The following is a 25,825-nucleotide window of genomic DNA, read 5'->3' as shown; positions in this document are numbered from 1 at the left end:
TTCTCCGCCGGTTGCCAAGGCGCCCAATCTTTCTGTCTATATAGAGCGTAAATTTGTTAATTGCGCACAGTAGGATTCCGCCAGCGAATATTTAAGCATGTTTTTCTAAAGTGTGTTATAGATTTGGTCTACTCAATGTGTCTAAAGCTTTAACTTGATAAATCTACTCTTCTGTATGTCTTTTCGACCATTCTCTGTAAACAGGTTCGCGAACACAACCTCCAGTGATGCCCGGAGTGTCACGTCATCAAATTGGAAGGGATGCTCGGGTCGACAATTTGCATAATTAGAATTGCCACTGTGTACGGCACATATTTAGTTATGAAATACGAATAATTTTGAACAGTGTAATACACCTTTCAGGACTTGAAAACGCCGAATTGTTTTACAAGCTTTGCGTTAGGCTTCAATAAGGGTCAGCTACGATTACATTTCGATGTGGCCAAACTGTGTATACTTCTATATCAGTAATATTTAGTGTTGATGCAAACTTGGCAAAGCTGCAGACACAGTTAAGTGTCCAATTTCTTGATAGCAGCTTTTAAATGGCAGCTAAGCAGACGAAGCGTCCAATTGGCCGTGAGCGGATAAGATGTAAATCTCAACATGCGCCGCCTCAGAGATAATCAGCACGCCGTGCGTGTCACCTTATCGCGGAGGTCATGCAAGGGGACACGCGGGGTATGCAGACTTAAACGTATAATGCAATAGCGCCCCGTCCACAAGAGAAACCTCCAAGGCGAGCGCATCCGCTTGACGGAGAGGAGTTGCAATGAAGTTGCAGCCGAGACACCAACGATACTACGGAGTATTCATGAGATGCAGTGATTGCAACAATATACATGTTGTATCGTGGTATCATTTGGTACTGTGGTTGGCAGCCACATTGCGACTTCGTGTGTCCGCGTTGGCAATAGGGTGTGTCGCTATATTGCTTTAATGTTAATTAGTCGCATTATTTTGACATTCAACCCGAGATGGGTTGTCCGGATTTCTTTTCTTTTTATTGCGAGAGCAATTATAGGAACATTCAAGGCGCAGATCTGGCGTCGCCGTCGTCGTTGGCGTGAGGTTCCGTATAAAGTCCACGGGTGATAAAATCGTCGCTGCACGTCGTATGCTCTATGTGCGAGTGAAAGCGTGCGAGTGTGAGCCGTAGTGATACAAAACTATCGGTATATAGTTTTTTAAACTATCGGTAGTGTCAAAAGACTATCGATACTATTACTATCGATAAACTATCGATACTATTATCGATGATACTATTGATAGTGTTACCATCGATAGTGCAGTCGGTGTTACTATCGATAGCACTATCGGTAGTCCTCGTATGTCCTTGTATGTAAGTATGTACATTAGTGAGCATACTTGTTCGGAGCGCTGGAGTGGTGTGCTGCGGAACAAATCAAAGTGCACAGCTGTTGTGTCAAGAGCAACGTGCTCGTTCCTTGCTTTTATGTCTATGCAGCTTCGATTCAGTTCAAGCATTGACCTTGAAACCAGCCCCAAGAATACGTGGTGAAGTAATAATTCCACTCGAATTCAGCTCAGAAGCAGGCGCGCCAAACCGTTCGTCTCGAGTCGCTGTTGCCAGCACAACAAGGACATTTGCGGCATTAACACTTTATCCAGCGACTGAGTGCGTAGGGTACATCTGCAGAATGCTGTCATAGTTACCGTCACCACCATATACCATGCACTCGGGCAACCAAGTTTATGCTGCAATGAGTTCGCGCGGTTGATTTCATACTATCGATAGTACTATAGAAGTTACTATCGATAGCACTATCGATAGTTTTTATTGCGATAGCAATTATATGAACACTCCAAGAGGATCTCTGCCGTCGGCGTCGGCGTCGCCGTGAGGTTCCGTATAAAGTCCAAGGACGATAAGATCGTCGCCGCGTGCCGTATACTGTATGTGCGCGTGGAAGCACGGGAGGGACGCGCGCTTTCACGGTGAGCGAACGCACGGCGGAGAGCAAACGCGACGTCTTCCGTTGCGCGAAAGGCCGGGGGGGGGGGGGGAGGGAGAGAGGGTGGGGGGCGACGTTCTGCTGCGGTACCAACTGCGTCTTTTGCGACCGGGTGTAAGGGCAACTGGCGACTCAATCTCGCACGCGAAAGGAGGAAAGCGGGAAGGCGGCGCGGGAGGGAGGGGGTGCGGCTTCTACTCTGCCAGCAACTGCGTACTTCTACATTGTGCAGTGGCGGGCGGGAAGGAAACGCGCGTTCTTCCAGTCGCGCGTAACGCTCCGGAGGGAGGGTAGGGAGGGGCGCATTTTGCTCCGCACCGCCCGAGCGACCGCGCGCGCCCGCCGGGCCGCGAGGGTCCGAGGGTGGGGAACGGGAGGCCTCGTACTATTACAGTGGCTAGAGAGTATACTACGCCGGGAATGCGGGAGGCCGCGTTCTACGCCGCGCGTTCCCGCCCGGGCGGCTGCATCTTGAAATCCATCTGCGGCGGGGGCAGAGTTCTTGCTCCCTGCGCTGTGTTTTCGCGGCTTAGTTCGCGTTGATGCGAGCGGTGGGACGAAGGTCAATTCGCTCGCTGCCGCGCTTACTCGCTGTGCGCGCGTGACACCGTGCTTGTCAATTTGCTGAAACCATTCACAGCGCGAAACGCAAGAACTACACAGAAAAGATACACGGGCAAGCGCTATCAACAGACAACCTTATTGAAAGCACACATATAAATAAGCGATGAAGCACGTGACAAGAACCGAAAAAAAATGACAATGTGAAAGCACAATTGCCCCGAAATGACCATAACAATTCCATGCACTGCAAGAATTGCGGCTGTGCTCCAGTGGTTTCACAAATCAACGTACTATCGAGACAAAGGAGAAATCTGTCCGGGAGATGGTGGAAGCCCACTTCATTGATAAGGCGGGAGACACGTGTGTTGCACGTCCGTCTGTTTTGCTCCATAAGTCGGAGGTAGATTACCTGGCCAAGTTTCTTTAGTGATTGATATGAGTTGGTGGATTGTTATGGTCATTTCGTGCCAATTGTGTCATCACATTGGCAATTTTTTCTGTTCTTGTCACGTGCTTCATCGCTTATTTATATGTGTGATTTCAACTAAAGTTGTCTCTTGATAGTCCGCGCTTGTCCGTGTATCTTTTCTGTGTAGCTCTTGTGGTTGCGAGCTGTGAATGGTTTCAGTATGGGATACCAATATGCCCAACGTACCGTCATTTTAATAATTTAGTTAGCATGCCTATATTTACAAGTTTCTACGGCCGATAAAACTACTATGCTTACTTCCTATAGCTGTCCACTAGTTTGCTGTCGCAATCGATGCTTCGCCTTTCGGGCGAAACTGCGACTTTTTTTTTTAGTTTGAGTATAAAATAAACGTCTGGCATTGCGAGCTTTTCGTGACAGATCCCCTCGTATTTCAAACGTAGCATTTAGCGCGGCGGCTGCTCTATTACCTGAAACTGCATTATTTTTACGTGGTCCAAAATTTCACTGCAGATGGTATTTATACATTCTAGGCTGGCTGATTGGGGAGGATACGCGGGCTGCAAGTTACTCCCGATGTTGTTGGTTCGTGAAACGGTTGCCGCTTCCCCTCAGCCCCGATGAACGTCCCCTGCCCAATTGGTCTAAGGTGCCGGCTGACCATGGGCCGGAAAAGCGCCTGGTAGACGTTCCTGGTGACCATTGTTGAGGCGCTGAGCATGGAGGAGTCGGCGGATGACATGACGGCTGCTGCGATACTGACGAGGCCGAAAATGGTGGTCATGCCCGAGGTCAGATACAGGATTGCGAACGGCAGCACCCGCGGGCTGTCCTCGTCGCTGAGCAGGAACGATCCCGGATAGCCGGCCACCGTAAAGTCTGCAATGCACATGGCATGACCGGATAGTAGAGGACATGCTCTCAGGAGGCGCGCCTATCGCTCGCTATCCGGCGCCGAGGGTTGCCATGGCGACGCAACATGCAGCCTGTCACCGTGGCAACGCGGCCGCGGCGACCGGCGCTTTCTTCAAAACATCTGAATGCTTCGCGGCGCGGCCTCAGATCGCATACGCACTCGCAAGTGTTAGGTCACGAACTGTAGCTTCAAAGAATCAAATAGATGTCACTGCAAAACTGGTTTATATAGTGATTTGTTTATTGATAGATTTATTTATTGATTGATTGATTTTTCCATCGATCGATCCGCCGACAGTAAATGCACCGGTTTAAGTTTACGTCCCTTGAGTTACCAGGGTCCGCGTCGAAGAACACTGGTAAGTATGATAACTTACTCATAATAATATAAATAATATATTGCTGGGTACAATTTAAAATGCATTCGCATTTGCCTTCACATTCAAAACCCGGAAAGATATACACACACAGGCATTAGACAAGCAACACCTGGGGAGAGAAAGAAACAGGTGCCGTACTGGTATGTTTGGCGGCACCTCCGATGAGGACGGGTGGCAAGGCGAGGAATATGCAGCCAATGGCCGACATGAACGAGAGAATCTTGGCCTCGGCCACGGTCTCGCAGGCTAGCACGCGCTGAAAGTAGACCTGCGCAGGAACAACAGGCCGTGCGCCGTTTCACCCATGAGAATATGCGCTTATATATATATATATCAGCAGAGCTTTAGCAAGTTTACTTCCACGCAGGAATCCGTCAGAACGCACCTAATTGCTGGAATGATAAAATGCACAGGTCTACAAAATACAAAGGGCAATTTATTGTTAGATGGATGAAAATTTTGTCTTTCGGGACGCACTCCTGTCGTAGTACCAAGAACTTGCCCTGGCGACATAAATTTAAGTTATCACAGTAAGAAGGTTGCGCGATGTGCTAATAACGTTACAGCGACGGTTTGTGACAATAGTTTATGTCGCAAGTGATGCATCTGTGTCGAAATCAAAATGCCAGTTCTGTCATAGCGATGAGACCTCGATCAGGCTTACCAAAGAGGTTTTCGTTGTATTCTGGGACATTCCCTGCATTTGTTTGTTCAGCTGGTCAAGAGACCATCGATAAAACATTCCTGACAAGTTTCAGGTTGAACAAAGTTCCTCAATATAGCGTACCATCCCTACATTTATTTAAAATCCTGGCAATAGGACAGCGGAAGCTGTGTGTATAGGTCAGACTAGATTTAGCCTAAGTGTTTTTTTTTCTGCGGCGAACAGAAAGATGTGCAATATAGTCAATCGTTAATGGATGTTGGGTTCCCTTCATGTGTCTATTTGACACATTTATTACGCCTGCAGGAGCTAGCTGGCGTTCTGTCGCATCCAAGGCCGTACCCAAATGTTATTTACGGGAGCGGTTTCTTTGAATTTATTTTCACATGTCAATCATGCAGCTCACTGACATAGGATAGTATGAACTTATACTGCACATGTTGGCATGTTCATAAAAAAGAAAATGTCGCAGTTTCACCCGAAAGGCGAGCATCAATTGCGATAGCAACTTAGTAGAGAGCTATACGGACTAAGGATAGTAGTTTTATCAGTTGTATAAACTTGGACACGCAGCAGCACCAGCAATGCGCAGAACTGTTGTCGACGCCGTTGCCGTTTTGCCCGCGTTCACACCGAACGCGCGCGGCGTTGGTGACTATTGCCAGGGATGGCCAGGGCCTCTGAGGGCGGCTCGGGGGTTTTCGACGAGATCAGAACGGGAAACTCGTCGAGCAGCGTCGGAATTCTTTACCACATTCTCGCCTCGCAACGTTTTATTGCGATAGCAATTATATGGACACTCCAAAGCAGATTTCTGCCGTCGGCGTCGCCGTCGCCGTTGCCGTCGCCGTCGCCGTCGCCGTGAGGTTCCGTATGACGTCAATGGAGATGAAATCGTCGCCGCGCGCCGCCGAACGCTGTATGTGCAAGTGAAAGGGCGCGAGGGACGCGCGCTTTCACGGGGAGTGAACGCACGGCGGAGAACAAACGCGCGTTCTGTGCCGTGCTCCCTTAAGGGCTGCAGAAGTAGGCGTCTCTTTCCTCATTTACAATCACCATATATGTAGAGCAAACGCGCCTTCTTCTGACGCACGAAAGGCCGTGGGAGGGGGGGGGGAGGGGACGTTTAGCTGCGTCACCAAGTACCTATTTATATCAGAGGCTCCGGCAACAGTCACCAACGCCGCACGCATTTTGTGCGAACGTGGGCAAAACGCCGACGGCGTCGACAACAGTTCTGAGTGTTGCCGGTGCTGCTGCATGTCCAAGTTTATACAGCTGATAAAGCTACTTTATATAAATACGCATTTGGTGCCGCAGCTAACGTCGCCTCCCCTCCCTTCCTCCCTCTCGTTTCCCCACGGCATTTCGCGCGACGGAAGAAGTCGCGTTGTTTGCTCTCTCTCTCTCTCTCTCTCTCTCTCTATATATATATATATATATATATATATATATATATATGGGTGATTGTAAAGGAGGAAAGAGGACGCTTAATTATGCAGCCCTTCGGGGAGCACGGCGCAGAACGCGCGTTTGTTCTCCGCCGTGCGTTCGCTCCCCGTGAAAGCGCGCGTCCGTCGCGCCCTTTCACTCGCACATACAGCGTCCGGCGCGCGGCGACGATTTCATCGCCGTTGATGTCATACGGAACCTCACGGCGACGGCGACGCCGACGGCAGAAATTCTCTTTGAGTGTCCATATAATTGCTATCGCAATAATACAACGACATCCTTTATCACATGCGAATCGTGCCAAAATTTCAAAATATGCAAGTGTCACATTGCTCGACAGACTATTTTTGTATTTCGCCTAATTTACATTACTACATAATTGGTTATTCATTATTAAACTGATCAAATACTAAATTTAGGGCAAATTTAAGCGTCAATGCGAGAATTGTAGACAAGCTTGAAAACATCCTCATCCAGCTTTCTGTTGCTGAATACGTGCTAGATAAACATTTTTACTGTGATAGCAATTATATGCACACTCCAGGCGAATTTCCACCGTCGTCGTTGCCGTGACGTTTCGTATTAAGTTCTAGTGCAATAACAGTGCAGCCGCTTGCCGTATGCTGCAGGTGCGAGCGAAAGGTCGCGAGGGTGAGCCGAGGAGTAGGGTGGCCTGATGCGGCGGTGTATTCTCGCGTTCGTGAGGGAGGAAAGCGGGGAGGGTGCGAGTAGTCTTTACACGCGCGCAAGGGTAGGGGGAGGGGGGGACGGGACATGTGTTCACGCTAAGAAGGGAGCAGTTTAGTGCGCACCTGTTCTATCCAGCTGCGGCGGCTGAGGGTGGCCGCGCGCGTCCTATATAGGAGGCTATATTCGCTGGGTTCGAAGGCTAGCCGGCCGGATGTAGCTGATGGCTTCGTCTGCGCTGTGTTCTCGCGCACCTAGTTCGCATTGAAGCGAGAGGCAGCACAAAGGGGAATTCGCTCGCTGCTGCTGTCTCTCTTCTTCACGCCAGCGTTCTGACAGCGAGTGTCCGCGGTCATCGAGTGAGATGTGTTGCGATTTCCTGGCGTGCCTGACAACGTGTGCTTGTAAATGTAGCTAGCGAGCGAATGTTTACGGGAGTTTATGCAGCTGGTAAAACGACTAACTTTACTTCGTATAGCTGTCTGAAAGTTTGCTATCGCAGTCAATGCCACGACTGTCGGTCGAAACTGACTTTTTTCAAGTCTGAGGAAAGCCCGCGAAATACGAAAAAGTGCTCCGGGACTACAATTTTCTCATTGACAATTTTGCTTTGAACTGAATATTACAGCGAAGCTGTTAAGGGCTAGGTTCCAGGAGATCGCGTCCGTAGACCGACCGGCGTGTACAACAATTTTGGCTCCATGTGCGTTGGTTTGGCTCCATATGCGTGGCGGTTTTCCGCCAGTTGTGCCTTAGCACAGGTGTCAAAACGGACGATGAGTGGCCCATAGGTTCCCCGTGAGGCCTTCGCCACCGCCGATGCGTCTTTCACAAGTGTCGCGATACTCGGCGGCGACACGTCCCACCAATCATTGTGCCCCTTTGTCTCGTGATGTAGAGATCGTGCTGTTAGCAGTGGCCCTTTGGACTCGTTATGGGACGGACGCTCGTTTAACATCTTCCAGGATCCTGAAATCAGGATCCTGACGATGTCGTGCAGTGTACCGCTGGCAATGAACGTTGTGGCTTATACACTGTAGTCTATGACGATGGCGCGGACTTGGCGCAGAAAACGCAGTACTTGGGCATCACGCCGGGCGAAAACAAGACTCCGGTGTCCTTGCTCTTTGATGAACATGCCGAAAATGCTCAATATAGTAAATAATGATAATATATAAATTGACTATAGCAATATTCAGTATAGCAGACCCACCATAGTCACAGCTTCGCTGGCTTCAATCTTCAAAAAAGTGGAAGGGCTCTGAATTTTATTGCGATAGCAATTATATGGACACTCAAAGCGGATTTCTGCTGTCGGCGTCGTCGTCGCCATCGCCGTCGCCGTGAGGTTCCATATGACGTCAACGGCGATGAAATCGTCGCCGCGCGCAGTATGTTGTATGTGCGAGTGAAAGCGCGCGAGGGACGCGCGCTTTCATAGGGAGCGAACGCACGGCAGAGAGCCGACGCGCGTTCTGCGCCGTGCTCCCTGATGATGATAAGTGGTTCTTGAGGGAAAGGAAAAGGTTGGCGCTATCTTCTGCAGCCCTTGAGGGAGCACGGCTCAGCGCCAAATCCCTGAAGGGCTGCATAATTAAGCGTCTCATTCCCCCTTTACAATCTCCATATATATATATAGCAAACGCGACTTCTTCCGTCGCGCGAAAGGCCGTGGGAGGACGGGAGGGAGGGAGGGGAGGCGACGTTTAGCTGCGGCACCAAATGCGCAATTAAATAAAAACGTTGCGAGGCGAGAAGATGGTAAAGGCTTCCGACGCTGCTCGACGAGTGTCCCGTTCCGATCTCGTCGAAAACCTCCGAGCCGCCCCCAGAGGCACCGGCAACAGTCACCGACGCCGCGTGTGTTCGTTGCGAACGCGGGCAAAACGCCGACGGCGTCGACAACAGTTCTGCGCGCTGCTGCTTCGGCTGCATGTCCAAGTTTTTACAGAGCAGAGATAAAACTACTATCCTTACTCCGTATAGCTCTCTACTAATTTGCTATCGCAATTGATGCTTCGCCTTTCGTGTGAAACTGCGACATTTTTATTCGAGTGTATTAATTATTATTAACTAATGCAATCAGGCCAAACACAACATAGTTCGACCTGCTGCAATCGACGGCGAACATAATTATCTTGGTTCTGTCCAGCTAGGTGGCAACTGCATATTTTTGAATTTCGGCACAAGTTACGTGGGACACCCAGTATATGTAAGTTATGCCGAGCAGTAGTGTCAGGAGCTCTGAGCCCTCCCTCTGGTTACCGGCATGGCACAATTCATTACCTGCTTTCGCCTTGAAACGCGTGATGCTGTAAACATGACTTCCTGCCCGCGCATGCGTGCTTGGAGCATAATATCACCACCCAACCTGCCACGGGATTCCTCCGAGAGCCGTCATCAGGAAGAGGTCGACGAGCTGGCTGATATCCCCGCTGGCGACGGTGCCGATCCAGTCGGTGTACTGGGGACCCAGTGTGCCCACCGCCTTGTGAGTTACGCACGAAGGCACGCACATCCACTGCGCGAGCAGCAAAGGAGATACACTCGACTTATACATATTTGTTCCACAATGTCATCTTCTCCCGCAGAACTTCCTTTAGGCCTCATTCACACGGCCACCCCCTACCCCGGCCCGGCACCGTTACGGCACCGGCGTCCGTCAGGAGAGAGCGTTTTCTTGCCGGTTCCTCCTCAAAAAGTTCCTCCTCCGGTTCCTCCTCCCCGCAACTTTCTGTTTAAAAGTTCCACGGCCATTTTCGTTCAGCGATGAATACCATCCTGTTCGTTATCAAAGGGCCATGACACAAAATTTCCCAGCTTGAATTAGGCGTTGCACGTTAAACCTTATGCGTGCTGCAGCAAACTAGCAAACGTGAGCGCATCCGGTGCAGTAGAAAATTTGTACTTGAATTTGTTTATGTCGCACTTAAGCCGTAATTCAGTCTGGCGACAATGAGTGGTGACGAAATTCCGATGAAAGCTGTCTCCTGCACGAGGCCCCTGGCGGTATGCGGGGAACTTGGCTTTTGCAAGTGAAATACACAGCGAATATGAGTACAGCAATGCCAACACTGCAACGCTGATAACGAGTCCAAATCCAATGTCGCCCATGAATGCACGAATCTCCAGACCAAGGCTGTGCTACTATACAGGCAGACGAAAATAATGCGCTGGCACTAGCGTCGGGCTTTCGCAAACGCGTTGAGCTAACCATCTGGAAACCCGTAAAAGCTACGAAACGGTGACTCGAACACGAGTGATGCACTCGAAAACAGCCGAGTGGACGGGAAAACAAGCCAGAAGATCGATATAAAGAATATTCGTTTGTTTTTGCTTCAAATTTTTTTGTATATGCCTTTGTTCCTTTTCTTCATCCTACAAGATCTTTTCATAATTTTTAGAGGTCAGATTCGGGCTTCATATTCCTGTAGATCACCCGATACAAAGTCCACAGCGGTCATCGTCATCACGGAGATTTGGTACTCCCGGAAACGGCTCCCTCGGGCATGGAGGAAGGACAAACTAAGGAGAGGCCCTGACGTCACTCTTTGTGAAGCTCAGTGACGCCGGAAGTTGGCGTTTCTCCGCCATCTTGTCGGGGCAGTTCCTCTCCTCTTGTTTACATTTCTCGCCTTCGGCGAGCAACCTCACCGGGCTTCGCGGACGTGTGCACGCCGTAGTGATCCGACCAACGGATGCAATCACGGTGTATACCATCGCGATACCGTTGCCTAAGTCATTTCGTCCACGGGTAGTGCTTTAGCGTTGAAAGGAGTCCATAAAGTCTCCCGCTACTTTTGCCAGCTTTCTTAAATTAAATGTGTGCTCACTGCGTGTACTGCAACAAAGCATAGGCGATGACCGGCAGCACACTTTACGTATACACCATGACCTACGGCTAGCCCATCTGTAGTTTTACGAGAACAAGCACGTATACGCTTGTCGTGGCTTTATAGGAATCGCTTTGCTTCACTGAACAAGTTTCGGGCGGTCGTGCCATATATGGGTACCGCACCGCGGAGATGTGACGAGCCACAACGCGCCGACGAAGAGGCCAGCAGAGGAGAACGTCGTTACGTGTTTAAATACACTGACTGCGGCCCGAGTTATATTAATTGCTCTCGCGGTAAGTGAAGATTCACGGAAACAAATTTCTGTGGTATCCTCCGCGTGGTGCCGCACAGTAAGCGCGTAGGCGTGCTACACTAGTGCGTTGACCGGGCCAACTACGTGTGTCGATCAGCCGTTTGATGTGCGCTCAGGCGCACGTTCTTCTGACGGGCCTTATTCACTCTTGCGTGGCATCCGCCAACATTCACTTCCCTGCGCCCCTAGGCTGCACATATAAGATATCCTTTTATTAGTCACAGCATCCGCTTCTTTCCCATCCTTCCCCATGACTATTTTGTGTGCTACAAATGCATCGTCCGCTGTCAAAAGCAGGAGCACTGCACAGCAGTCACTGACCTGCAAGGCGCTTACATTCGGCGCGATTCTGAAGCGCAGCTGTTTCAGTCTGTGATGGCACGTTAGCATGAATCCACCGAAGAAGGCAAAAATACTCCCAAATCGTCCTTAGTAAGAAGAAATACATGAGATTTAAAGGAGAAATGTTAGGGAAACAAAAAGCTTCGTTAAATTTCTGTTCCTTATGTTAAAGTTCGACTGTATCTGCAACAGACAGTAAATTTGGCTTTCATCCTCTGCTTCTCTTGTGTTGGCAACCTGCTACTAAAGTGAGGACCGGTGCTACAAACCATTTTGCCGCTTTTCATTTTTACTTACATGCAGCCACGATGTGACTTGGCATGGAGAGGTGCCGAAGATGCCTCTGGCGGGCGACACTGGCTGAATAGCGGCCGGCAGTGCACTCGAATCGCCATTGCTTGACGAAATACCGCGTGCTACTGTGTTATCCATGTCTGTTTCTTTATATATATATATATATATCGAGTGAGCTCCTGAGCAACACTTTGCAATGTGATTAACGTAGGTTACATCATTTATCCGGTACCTCAAAATGGTGCGATGTAATACTGACGCATTTCTCTCGCATTTAACGCTAAATCGGCACTTAAATTTTTTTTTGTTTTTATAACCATATTGAGCCCTTTGATCTCAGTACACTGATCAAGTGAGAACACTTGGACGGCAGTGTCATGGGCCCTTTAATCAAAGAACGGTGAAAGTTCCGCATATATCTCGAGTAGAAAGGTAATTATTAATGACTAACAATTAATGTTGCCTTGCGTTTCCCACATTCGCATGGACAACAACTTATTTGCCCAGTTCGTTAGCCAGTAATCCAGAATTTGTTTCTCACGACGTGTTTTTTTTTTTTTTTTTTCACCGACCGTATTGTGCAAACCATTCCCTTACTTTTGTCGCGCGCCCTGATTAATTTTTATACCTCCTTTTTTTTTTGCGAAAGTAACGCGCTCCGGCGCCCATTTGTTAGTATGGCGACGGCGAAGTGACACAATAGAAAACCATTAGGAAGGGGGGCATTATTTGGGTGGCCTTATCGGGGGGGGGGGGGGGGGGGGAGGCATTCCTTCCTTGGACGAGGTGTTCCAAACGTCGTGTCGTTCGTCTATCGTCTGAGCGCGAAGTTCACCTGAAGGAATCCGAGCTCTTAATAGCTGGGAACTTCGATGATCAGAGTTTCGCACTGTCGATGGCCGCTAGTGGACGCCGATGGCCGCTAGTGGCTGCTGGTGGTCATTGTACCTTTATGCCAGAGACCGAAGGGCGCCCCTTACGCGTGGAAAAGCACTTCGGAGCAGCGGCCTGCTTGTCCGAAGTGCTTTTCCACAGGCCAACAGGCGCAACTCAACCAAAATTCAGTAAAGGCGGCAATATTTAAAGTCGACAATGTCGCGAAGCTACAAATACCATGTCATGCGTCTCGGTGTCAACCGCAATATGCTCACCAGCAGTATGGCGGTGGTGGCGAGCTGGAGGCCGTCCGTGTACGTGACCGAGAAGAGACCGCCCAGCGACGTGTAGAAGAAGATTACCAACGCGGAGATGATGATGAAGTAATGAGAGCCAACCTTGATGATCACGCTCGCCGTGTCGCCTGCACGCAAAAACGTATTAATATCTGTTAGCGATGCTCGTTTTCAAGTGCATTGCCGTGCGCTTATGCCTTTGCGTATATACAAAGGACGCAAAGAGAGGAAGACATGTGCCAAATATCAGATCCGATAAATTGAATAATTGATTGATTGATTTATATTAGTGTACATTTGCGTATTCAAAGGACAAATGTAGCCATAATGATCAACCCAATTAGGCCAACGGCATTTTAAGCCTCCCATGAAGACCTAGCTCCCATTGCGCTTGCTGGTAGTGAACCAGTAGGTGCACGAAATAGGCTACATGCTGGGTTTAATGTACGCGCAAAGCTTCTAAGCTGGACTTCGCTATCGCTGTCAAAGCTCGGGCACAATGACGAAACTGCCATTCTTTTTACATTCTTTGGCGAGTACTCCCATCCGTCACACAAAAAGTGTAATGCCTTGTATCGGCAGAAAAATGGGTAACTTGCGAAGTTAAGATGTTTAATCGAGATAATGGTGTGAGTGTAGATGATTGGTAGCTTTATAAACGATAAGGAACAATGGAAACCACCTCAAAAAAGAAAAGGAAGGAAGAAAATTGACCAGAGAAAAGTAACCATAGGATACATGGGACTCCATAGACAATGCATGGGGCAGCTCGTAGTAGGGCTGGGCCAACTGAAATTTCGGGTTGGGCCAAGTTGAAATTTGGGGGCGGACCAACTTGAAATTTGGGGCTGGACCAACTTGAAATGTATAGGGGTGGGGCAACGGTAATTTGTGGGTATGCTTACGCATACTATAGTCAACTCCAGTGGAGTTTCTGCATACTTTCTTAGCATTCCGGTAATGTAACCCTCAAACTCCTCCTATCACAACAGCGGCATGCCTCAGCCGCTACATCACCGCGAAGAGTGCGCACAGCCACTTGCCCAGAGCCGCTAGTATGGCAGCCGTCCAGAATATCTCGCCCAGCACAGGCCGGCACACAGAACATCAGTCCCGTCCAGCGGCCGTAGTGCGTCTGGAACGGATCCAGCATCGTCAGCGAATCTGTCAGCCGCATCTTGGTCGCGAAGAAAGCGCCGCCTGCGCAGGAGAGAGAGGGCATCGCTGGAATCGTGAATGCACCGCACGCTCACAAGTAAAATATTCTCGTCTATACACGGCACATAGCCACAAACAGGATATGAATTAAAATTAAATTACGAGGTTTTAAGTAGCCATTACCACGATACGATTATGACGCGAGAGACTCCAGATTAATTTTGACCACCTGGCGTTCTCTAACGTGCAGGCTATACACGGTACACGCAGGAAGCCTCCGTGTCAGGCCCGGTGGCGAAACACGAATAAAAGAACAGGCACTGTAGAAGTGACAGAGGGAAATGAAATTAAAAGTAGTGGTCTCGCCCGAAAGGCGAAGCATCGATTGCGATGGAAAATTATTGGACAGCTATACGAAGTAAGGGTAGTAGTTTTATCGGCCGTATAAATTTGTAAACATTTGCTTAGTAACTAATTTAACAAGCATAGTGTCACGCCCGCACAGTCAAACATGAAACATTTCACTTCATAACCGCGGACACATGATAACGTTGGCGTGATGAAAAGTGCCAGCAGCACCGAGCGAATTGCCTTTCGTGCTGAAACTCCTGCTACCTCTCGCTCGCGAACTAAGCGGCGAGAACACAGCGCGCACGTAGCTCTTAGCGGTCGGAGTGCCTAGCTAGACTCTACCCATCGCAGATCGCTTTCAAGATATTAGCGCTCGCGCGGCCGCGCTCAACCGCACCATACGCAGCCGCCACCGGAGTAGACAACCCCCTTGCCTTTGCGTAATGGAACAATGCGCGCTGCCTCGCTTGCGCGCGCGAGGTCGAGCCACCATCATCGGGTCCCCCTCGCAAGCTCTCATTCGCACCAGCAGAATACGGCACGCGGCCACGATGTTATCGCACTTGGACGTTATACGGACCATACGGTGATGTTAACGACGAAAATAAGTGTCCATATAGTTGCGATCGCTAGACTACTGAAGAAAGACAAAAAAGAAAAAAAAAACAAAAAAATGTCGCACTTTCACCCGAAAGGCGAAGCATGAATTGCGATAGCAAATTAGTAGAGAGCTATACGGAGTAAGGAAAGTAAGCAACGCGCAGAACTGTTGTCGACGCCGTCGGCATTCTTCCCGCGATCGCACCGAACGCGCGCGGCTTTGGTGACTATTGCCGGTGCCTCTGGGTGCGGCTCGGAGGTTTTCGACGAGATTAGAACGGGACACTCGTAGAGCAGTGTCGACAGTCTTTATCACCTTCTGGCCTCGCAACGTTTTTATATAAATATGCATTTGGTGCCGCAGATAAACGTCGCCTCCCCTCCCGCCCTCCTGTCCCCCCAGGGCTTTTAGCGCGACGGAAGAAGTCGCGTTTGCTCTCAGCCGTGCTTTCACTCGCACATACAGCATACGGCGCGCGGCGACGATTTCATCGCCGTTGGACTCTATACGGAACCTCAAGGCGACGGCGACGGCAGAAATCCGCTTGGAGTGTCCGTATAATTGCTATCGCAATAAAAGAAAAATCATGAGCCATTCCACTCTGTGAAGGTGGATGACGAGCGAAGATGTTTAGCACACGACGCAGAGCACACTACCTGCGTCGTCTTGCAAGCGGCTCGCCTGTCGGGAACGTTTTCAGTCGGTGTTGGCCGCCCGCCGTCGCCGATTGCATTCTCGCACCTGTTCTCGCCGTCGATCTTCGTAGGCGCGCTGCTCCTCGGTAGTGCGCACAATACGCGGCCTCCGCAATACGACAAGCAAAGTGAAATTCAAAATGAAGAACGGCAGCTTGTCTTGCCGACAACGCACGACGGTGCCGCCGCCCCGGCAGAACGGAAGGAAACCAGGCACGCACCAGCTTGCAACGACGACATAGAAAGGGCGGTTTGAACGTAGACATGGCCATCATGTGAGCATCGATCGATAGCGGACATGTGAGCATCGATTAAAAGTCACCGCCCCTTCCACTCCGTGAAGATGGTCGAACAACGAAACTGTATTAGTTACACCGAGTGTTACACCATACAAGTCAAACTTCGCAAGCAGTCTATATTGTAAACCTTTTGTTTCACCATTCTTTCACCTCATTTTCGCTTTTGCGCGCTTCACGTGGTGACCATGCTCGAGGAGGGCTTTTTTTTTTTGCGGTTCACTCAGCGTGTTTTTTTTTTTTTCGCATGAGGTTTCTCTCTGTTTTGATGTGCTTTTTTCTTTCCTGCGTAAGTTGTGCCGCCCCCTTTTTGCGTGCCAGTAATGAGAGTAATGGGCGGTGATCTCTAGCGCGCAGCTTGGGGTCGGCCCTACGACGACGAGCCCGTTCACGAGCCAAGTCTCGCTGATGCTCGCGGTAGGCAGCTTCTTCCTCAGGAGTACGCACTACTCGTGTACTTCCCATAGTTGTAGCTGGGCTGGAATCTGCGGAACCACTAATGCAAAGCTCCGTATATACAACCAACGCTAACGCGAACTCCTCTCAAACCCCACTCCTCCGTGGAACTACTTTTTTCCCCTACACCGCCATTGGTTGCTGCACCTCACGCTCTCCCCCTCCAACGCGAGTATTGGACGGCGCGACTTACGTCAACACCACTCCCTGTTCTCCTTTTCATCTGCACCCCCTCACAGCATTCTCACAAGGGGAAAGGGGTCACTCCAACCCCTTTTTCCCTGTTGAGCTCTTCTTTTCCTCTCCTCTCCCGCTAGGTCACGTGGCCCCTTTTTAGCGAAGTCCTACAACGACGGCACAGGGTCCGCATAAACAGCTTCGCTGTAAAACTTCAGGGAAGCAAACTTGGCCATTACACTTAGTCTCAGATGTCACTTGTTGGGCCAATACTGCGAGGGAAAAAGCGGAGAGTGGCTTGGTAGGGGGTTTGCTTGCCAAGGCTGGCTGCGTGATGTTATAATGCTTCCTCCTAGCTTATTTTCTTCCTCCATGCTAGGTTTCCTCTTGGCCCTACATAGTTGCCAGGCCATTTCAAGCATTGTTTGGTTTCTGGTTGGTTTTAGCGACGCCCTCGTCACGATCAGCTCTCGCCACCAGCTCTCCGCTGTACTCTCCTCCATACTCACAGGGCACCCGGCAACCCGCTAGCCTATCACATGGTGATGATGATAGGCGAGTGGCAATTTTTGATGAGCCTCTCCTTTATATATATTTTTTCTAAGATTGGTTTCAAACTCGTCACGGAGCAATCCGTATACTGGTGCTCTTCCGAAAATGTCAGTTTGTGCTGGGTGGTCATGCGATGACACACGAAAGTTTGCTCAAAGTGAGGCGGCGGCTTCGCATTCAGAGGTGTACAAATGTTTGGTATGCTTCAAGCGTATGTTATGATGACGATTATTTATTATGGAATAGCCTATAAACTGGCTGGCAACAAATAGTCACCATGCATGTTTTAACTAATCAAGTCTTGCTAGGTCTATTGAAGTATAGCATTCTGCCTATCTCTAATCTTACTTGCTCTTTAAAATCTCTATATTTATGTTGTAAACTTACCTATATGCCTTTAACGACACCGGTTCCACCTTTTCCCTGCTTTTTTTCCCCACCAGTACTCCAAACGTCTCTTGCTTGTCTCGATGACTGACAAGTTAACATTCCCATCTACATTGATCCCCAGCGCCTCTGGAAGGTGGCCGTTCCCTACGGTTCTGCCTATCTGGCTGTGTGAATGTTTGGCCTCCATTACAAGATTACAACGTAAAAGCTTTTTACAACGCTGTGCGGTGGCCCCTCTATTCACAGAAGCAGGATGACCACCGTAAGCTTACCAAGAATCAGGCTCATCGCGTAGCCAATCGGAGCTTGGCAGTTGACGATGCCATACTTGTAGACTGCCTCGGCGGTGCCATTTAGATAGCCGCCTCCAACCCAGGTTGCTGTAAGAGCATGAAGACTAATTAGAATCGGGTGGACACCTATTCAAAATTTGAAACGCTCTAGCCAAATAATCACTTAAGAAAACATCGTATACTGCATATATACCATCAGTTTTTTTTCTTTCCTTTATTATCTTTTTTGTATATACTTCTAACTGATATATATCTTTAAATCAACTTTGACGCCGCTGTTCCGGATCCTCAGATGGATTTCTGCAAAGGCGATAATTATCTGCATAAGAAGTCACAATGTCCAGGTAACTAAGTGAAGCGATCCACCAATTATTGGTATTGCGATAGCAATTATATTGATAGCCCAGACAAATTTTCGGTGTCGCTGTCAGCGTTGCCGTGAGGTTCTCGTGTATTTTATTATATGTATGTCATATGAAAGGCGGACGCTATACCATTCAACCAACAAATTTACTCGGACCAGGTTTTGCGTTCTTGACATATATATCCTCAGAATTTTCGAGAATGGCAGTCCACAAACAAATGTCATGAAACATTCACAGCGCATAACGCTTATCTTAAGTGTTCTCAAAAGACTAAACCTGAAAAACAATATTAGTGCTCAAAACTGAAAATGATGTCATTTTACTAGCGCGAGTCTTTACGGGCAGCGCAGTGACACCTGTGCGATGCCATTGAAGGCCTTACACGGCGTGTTAAAGCTTTTAAGGATGCCAGAAATTTATGCGCACCTGCGTACGTTGCGTCTCCGTCATTCGGACCCGCATACAGTTAGAACCCCGTACGAGGAATTCAAACGCAACGTTAAACCTAGCTATCGCAGTCAGTGCTTCGCCCTTCGGGAGAAACTGCCAATGTTTGTTCAATCATTTTTATTATTTACTTTCGGGAACAAGTTTCCATTGCGAAAATGAAGCCGACCATGTAGTGAACTTGTCTGTTTAGAAGAAATAGCAAGACTACGTACTATTTTCGAGAAATCCGTACCCAAAACCTGCGAAGAGGGCACTGACGATCCAATTAAAGGCGACCCGAACTGCGAGCGATAGGCTTTTTAGAAACTGTTAACTGGACATCGACGTACTCCGTAGCACATTAAGGATGGATATTTCGGAACAGGTGCTAGTCCTAGCATTGCTGCTAAACAGGCGAGTCAATCGTCGCCACGCGCAGTATGCTGCATGTGCGAGTGACAGCGCGCGAGGGTGAGCCGGCGATCGCGGCTCGATCTCGCGCATGCAAGTGAGGAACGCGGAAAGGAAGCGCGGTCTTCCGTCGTGAGCAACGCTCGGGGGAGGGGAGGGGAGGGGAGGGGGGGAGAGCGTTTTACTCCGGGCCATCTGCGTCAGGGACACAGTCCGCCGTGGCTGTGTTTTCGCGGCTTAGTTTGCGTTGATGCGAGACGCAGCACGAAGGTCAATTTTCTCGCTGCTGCTGCGGTGCTTCCTCACCCCAGCGTTTCGACAGCGAGTTTCCGCGGTCATCGAGTGAGATGTGTTCATGTTTGCTTGTGCGCGCATGACACCTTGCTTGTTCATTTAGTTAGTATGGCTGTCGTTACAAGTTTATACGGCCGATAAAACTACCATCCTTACTTCGTATAGCTGTCCACTATTTTGCTATTACAATCGATGTTTCGCCTTTCAAGCGAAATTGAGATCTTTTCCTTTTTTCCGCACACCGTGCTCCCATTACACTCACGTTGGTATGCAGGCGGGGAATATATCTAGAAGAGTTCGCCATGTTCCAGAAAGGCACTATACATAAAAAAATTAAATTATGGAGTTTTACGTGCCAAAACCACGATCCGATTATGGGGCACGCCGTAGGCACTGTACTATACTCCACAATGTGCTTTTTATATTATTGTTTATAATTTTGTGAGCTAGTTTAAAGCGTTGAACAAGTCTCCTGCTCGTGTCGCCGCTTGCTTTTGGCCTTGCATTTCATCGTTGTGATAGGGCTTGAAGCGAGATGTAGCATGATCCGCTCACAGAAACATGCTGCAATAGCTAGTGTACTCAGATTCAGGTGAACGCAAGACTCTGGTGGGTAAAATTAATCCGGAGCCCCCACTATGGCGTGCTTCATAAATATATCGTGTTTTTGACACGTACACCCCATTTTGCTTTGCCGCAATAGTCACAGTAACGCTTCGTCGTGCCACCAGCTGCAATACGGAGTTTGCCATTTGATTCTGCCAGTTTGCCATTTGATTCTGAAACTCTTAACCCTGTTTACTGACATGAACCAGTGTTGTGCATCTTGCCATGCATCAGCTGACAAGAGAAAGCATTCGGAAATATTATACGGGAGTATAGAATGGAACATTTAATCCTGGTCTTTTCATCAAGTGTTGGCTTTGTCAGCAAACGGACAAACCTAACTCGCGAGGTTCAGTATGCTAGTCCAAACCCACCATGGTCGCTTGGCTTTGGCTTCACGTTGCTAAGCATGAGGTCGCGGGATCAAATGCCAGCCACGGCGGCCGCATTTCGATCGGGGCGAACTGCAAATACGCCTTTCCGTCGTGCATTGGGTGCACGTTAAAGAACCCCAGGTAGTGAAAATGAATCCGGAGTCCTCGCATTTTGGCGTACCTAATAATCAGAGCGTGGATGCGTGGCGCGTAACACCTATGAATATGATTCAAACATTTAATGCAAGTCCAAAGGCAAATGGACAAATATTAAATGTGATTTGTCAAAGAAATGTGCAAACGCAGAAAGCATGTTTCAGCTATGGCCCCGCAAGCCCTAAGAAAGGCTTTCTTGTAAAATAAAGAAAATACGTGTGTTGTGCTGCGTGAGTTTGCGTGTCATTACCAAGCTGCTGTGTGTCGCAGTCTCAAGGCTGGATGGAGCGAGATATTGTGCACCAAGAATGTAATGATAAATTATCTTTATGCAGTTATTTACTAGTTCATTAGTATATGTAGTTGCCGCCCAAGCAGACATTACCATAACTAAAGCCGCATATCCTAAAACGTTTATTACATTGAACAGAAAAATACTAGTCGCTTTTCCGTATGCTTACGGCATTTTAATTTTTTATAATATATTTATTTATGAGTACCTTACATGCCTTCAGGAAGGCATTAATTGGGCAAGGGGGGAATACGGTTACATCAACGTAAAACAAGCATTCAACAAGCACCCACTAGGCGCCATAAGTACCCACATGAGAGCATTTTGAATGTCTCCCTTATATAGCTGATTTCTTCTCGCGGAGGTTTGTAACTGTTCGTGATGTAAATTTCGGGAGCGTTTTTTTTTTTTTTCGTGTTCGCGGCGAAGGAGTCTGATGGTTGCGGACTTCGACATCCTGTGAGTAATTTCTGCTGCGATATCTTTGCGCATAAACGGGGCGTGTGCGTTCGTCTGTTGGTATGTTGCGTAACCAGAGATTCTACATGGCTTGAGTGATCGGGGCAACAATGGCTTGCAGTTGGGCCTGCACTTGGGGCATGATCGCTTCCATCACCTGGCGGATCAGCGCGGGGAGTTGAGCTTCGAAGTACGATTTTACGATTGCTTCAATTTATGCTTGCGTTTTCATTTCGCACTTCGGATCTGCTTTGAGCTCCTCGCGAAGTTTTTGCATCGCTTTTACAAATGAGGTGCTGTTTTGATCATCTGGAGCATCCCGCTTGAGGTTTTTTCGCAGGGGTCTCCGTCGATACCGATGGCGTGTGGTCGGGAGGGGACGTATCAATTTTTATTTGCTCTATGTTGTTTGTCGGAAGGGTATCATGTGTCTGGGTGCGCGCGTGTGCGGACTATGCTGCCTCTGTCGGTGTTGAGTGTGATTGATTCTGACGGGCTTGAGACATCCCACGCACGGACCTCACTAATGCTGCCCTGTAAGCTTTAGCTATCTGCTGTGCTTTATTGCCGTGGATTGGGAAGTGCGGAGGGGCAGGAAGTAGTGAAGACTGTCTCACTGACCTTCTGTTGTTGGTTCTCTTTGGATTGGGAGCGTGCTTTGCTGTTCGCTGACGTGCTTTCGTGATTGTTCGGGGCTCCTATTCCTGGACCCTGCTTCTGCTCCAGGAACGGTTCTTCCTTCTTCTCACGGTGTTCGAAGGGGCCTCAGTGGTGACCTTCTTAGTTTCTTCATTGACGGCGCGCTCTTCGTCCCTGAGCTGCAGTCTCTTCAGGTGTGCGACCTGCCGCCCTGCCTTGGCCGCGGTGCGACGAACTTCACAATACGGGTTGTCGGCTGGGTGATCCCCATTGCAGTTAGGTGAGCATGGCGTGCACTGTTGCTCTTGCACAGGATCCTGGATGATCTGTGCGCAGTTTCTGCAACGGGGCCTGTTGGTGTCTGGGCAGATATAGGCGCGATGGCCTATGCAGGAGCATGTACTGAAAAACTGCGCCAGGTCGGTGCGGGTAGCAGCACTATACTCCGCCGCCGTGGATGACCTTGCGCGGCAAACATGGTCCTTCGAAGGTGAGGATTGCGGTTCTGTTCGACCCATCATGCGGACACTGAGGATCTTGAACTAGGGTACCTCGAGCTCTCGCACGAGTTCTTCCGTCGTGGTACCATGTTCTATGTTATGAAGAACCCCGCGACACGCGTTGAGCGGCGAGGCTTCGTAAATTGGCACGGTGTTGTGGTTGACATTCAGGTAAGTATTTGTTGTCGGGCATTTTTTTTTTGGATACTTCAGATGTTGTGCAGGTTCGAAATACCAGGTCCTTTATGTTGCCTATCTCGCACTGGAGTGCTTTTGATTTGGTAATTGTGAGTCGGGCCGCATTGCTTAGCGCTCGATGAAGTGTGCGCGGAGTGATATTGGATAGAATCAGGCTGGTAGAGGGGCGGAGGATTAAGTTTACTAGGTTGAGGAAGGCTCACGGACTTTCGAGGTACCCGGGAGGTCCATCCGTCGACGTTAAATTGGTAGCGGGGTGCCATCTCGGTAGTGACAGTGGCGTCGCCAGGCCGAGCTTGAACAACACCCTATGCCTACGCAAGCCCCGATTGAAGCTTTGTAATGTCGCTTCTTCAAGCTGTTGTGCGACCCAGGGATCACCGTCGACCCAAACATTGCGCAGGTAGTCACTGCACGCAGCCGCACAATTGAAAATGCGCGGCTGGGGCCCTTGGAGTCTGCACACTTCACAGCGATGAGGCGGGGCTGGTTCAGAGACGCCGCGAGTTGCTCTCAAAAGTCGCGGGGTGGCTGGCCCTCCAAGCGCGCGGTACTTCGGGAGGCCCGGGCAGAAGACTACGGGCGAAGTTCACTGCCTCAATTCGGTGCGTGCTTGGGAGCACGCCGACTTCACGTCCGTTCACTTCGGGCCGCGGTGCTGGTTTCCACCGGCTCGAAGAAGAGCGCCAGGCATGCGGCAGAGACCGAAGCCAGCTCCCGAACGTTCCGGCCGCACCCAAGGCACTGTCTCTCCTATTTTTCCTCGGACGCCACACCCTGCCATGGAACCCTCGAATAAACTGGAGACAGTCTCACCAACCTCGCCCTCTCCAGACTACAGAATCATTGAATAAGGATATAGGGAAAGGAAACGGCAAAAGAAAGAATAAAGGCACAAATGGGCTAAACGGCTGAGGCGGCAAAATGTTTCGAGGCTGTGCTGAAAAGCTGCCTGGGATATACCCTGTGAAAATCTTCCGCAACACGTGAAAAAAGAGGCAATGCGCACATTGGCACCTGGCGCGGTTTTCCTTCTACGGCAACCCTCCACAAGCGCAGAAGCCTATAGCTTTAACCCCCGTATTCAGAAATGCATCTTAATTTGAAGCCCACGCTTGACTTTATTTAAATGACGCCCGTCGTTAACGCACTGTAGTAAACGCAATGCGCGTCTTGGACCCGTTCACGCCAGGCGTCATTTATATCAAGTCAAGCATGGGCTTCAAATAAAGATGCATTTCTGAATACGGGGGTAAGAACCCTCGGCTGACAACGCCACCTCCGGACCACCGAGTACGCTTGCCGGATTACACTTTTCTCGATGGGAAGGGAGCCGAAAGGGACGGCCGGAGCAAAACCTGCCAGCACGCGCAATCTCTGAGGCCCCACAAACACGCGCCTTACTACGCTGCGTATTCACTCACCGGTCATGGACGCGACGCCGAGCAGCAGCGGTAAATGCCGGTTGGCGACGAACAGCCTGAGCAGGAAGTCGTCGTCGTCAACTTTCCGCCTGGATATGCGTGCTCCATGCGGGCCCATCGAGTAGCCCTGCACCGGGAGCACTTTGCGGCCTCCCCAGACGCCGACGATCATGACTGAGAAGTAGTACAAGATTATGAACAGCAAAGCCACCATGTTCACCGCTGCCATAGCGCCTTCCGCTTGGGACAAGGGCCGAATGGGACTGCCGCGTGCCACGGGACACACGCGAATCTCGCGAGCGGTGCTCCTGCTGATAATGATAGTTCGAAACATCGTCACAGCGGATTTGCCACCGTTGTGGCGTAGTTGCTTTGGCGTTGCGCTGCTAAGCCCGAGAGCGTGGGATCGCATCCCGGCCGCGGCTGCCGCATATCGATGGGGGCGAAATGCAAAAAAAAAAAAAAAAATGTCACAGTTTCGCCCTAAGGGCGAAGCAATGAATGCGATAGCAACACAGCAATGTCATACGAAGTAAGGTGAGCGGCCTTGGTAGCAATATGAATTGTAGTAAACATGAGCTGATTAAGTAAGCAGGTGTGCTGCGGCGTAAGTAGACCGACATGAAGAGAGACTCGATGACCACGAGAAGGCGCGTGTGAAACGGTGGTGTTGATGAGAAGCGCTTACCGTGGGCAGCGCGTGCGAAGGGACACACCTGTAGCGCTGCACTGCCGATCCGGGCAGCATTGCATGTGTAGCGTGCGTTGGAAAATGTGGCTCGACTATTACTAACTGAATGAACAAGCGTGGTGGCCTGGATATGCGTGCTCCATGCGGGCCCATCGAGTAGCCCTGCACCGGGAGCACTTTGCGGCCTCCCCAGACGCCGACGATCATGACTGAGAAGTAGTACAAGATTATGAACAGCAAAGCGCGCACAAACAAACATGAATACATCACACTGAATGACTGCAGTCAACGACTGTCAAAACGCTGGTAGCGAGCGTATGTACGTGCGGTCTATCGCTTCAACGGAAACTGAGCGGCGAATGCAGGGAGCATAAAGGTCAGAGCCGTGTGGAGATAAGAGACGGTGCGGTCGAACGAACGACGAGCGCGGTTGTTGGCAGCGTAGAAGTGCGCTCCCCCCCCCCCCCCCCCCGCTCCCTCCGGCGCTGGCTTCCGCTTCCTTGCTTGCGCGTGGGAGAGATAAGAGACTGTGCGGACGAGCGACGAGCGCGGTTGTTGGCAGAGAAGTGCCCCCCCCCTCCCCCCCCCTGCTCCCTCCGGCGCTGGCTTTCCGTTTCCTTGCTTGCGCGTGGGAGATTGAGTGCGTTCGCTCTCCGTGATAGCGCGCGTCCCCGCACGCTTCCGCTGGGGCATACGGCGCGCGGCGAAGATTTTATCTATACGGAACCTCACGGCGACGACGACGGCGACGCCGACGGCAGAAATCCGGTTGAAGTGTCCATATAATTGCTATCGCAATAAAACGCCGGGTGCCGTGCAATGGGTTCATGTTAAAGAACAAGAGGCGATCAAAATAAATTAGGAGTCCCCCACTCTACTGCCTGCCTTATGAGGCAGGCAGTAGAGTGGGGGAGTCATGGTCATTTTTGCTGAGTCATGCTCACATGACTGCACACTGCTTCGTACACTGCTTCGCATAACATCGATGCCCAC

General features: G+C 49.9%; 1 protein-coding gene across 1 annotated transcript in view; it reads right to left on the bottom strand.

Annotated features, from left to right (window-relative positions):
• Nucleotides 1-24,370, bottom strand: part of LOC119445067 (high-affinity choline transporter 1) — a 29,779-nt gene extending 5,409 nt beyond the window's left edge. The window contains exons 1-7 of the mRNA XM_049664859.1: nt 24,142-24,370; nt 17,974-18,081; nt 14,043-14,225; nt 13,005-13,153; nt 9,440-9,589; nt 4,404-4,533; nt 3,632-3,849 (exon numbers count right to left, since the gene is read on the bottom strand). Of these exons, the coding sequence (XP_049520816.1) occupies nt 3,632-3,849; nt 4,404-4,533; nt 9,440-9,589; nt 13,005-13,153; nt 14,043-14,225; nt 17,974-18,081; nt 24,142-24,370 (1,167 nt within the window). The remainder of the gene's footprint in view (nt 1-3,631; nt 3,850-4,403; nt 4,534-9,439; nt 9,590-13,004; nt 13,154-14,042; nt 14,226-17,973; nt 18,082-24,141) is intronic.
• Between the last annotated feature and the right edge of the window lie 1,455 nt (nt 24,371-25,825).

This window comes from Dermacentor silvarum, chromosome 3 (assembly GCF_013339745.2).
Source record: "Dermacentor silvarum isolate Dsil-2018 chromosome 3, BIME_Dsil_1.4, whole genome shotgun sequence".
Lineage (NCBI taxonomy): Eukaryota > Metazoa > Arthropoda > Arachnida > Ixodida > Ixodidae > Dermacentor > Dermacentor silvarum.
Note: the sequence above shows the minus strand (reverse complement) of the source record. Positions and strands in the feature narration are given on the sequence as shown.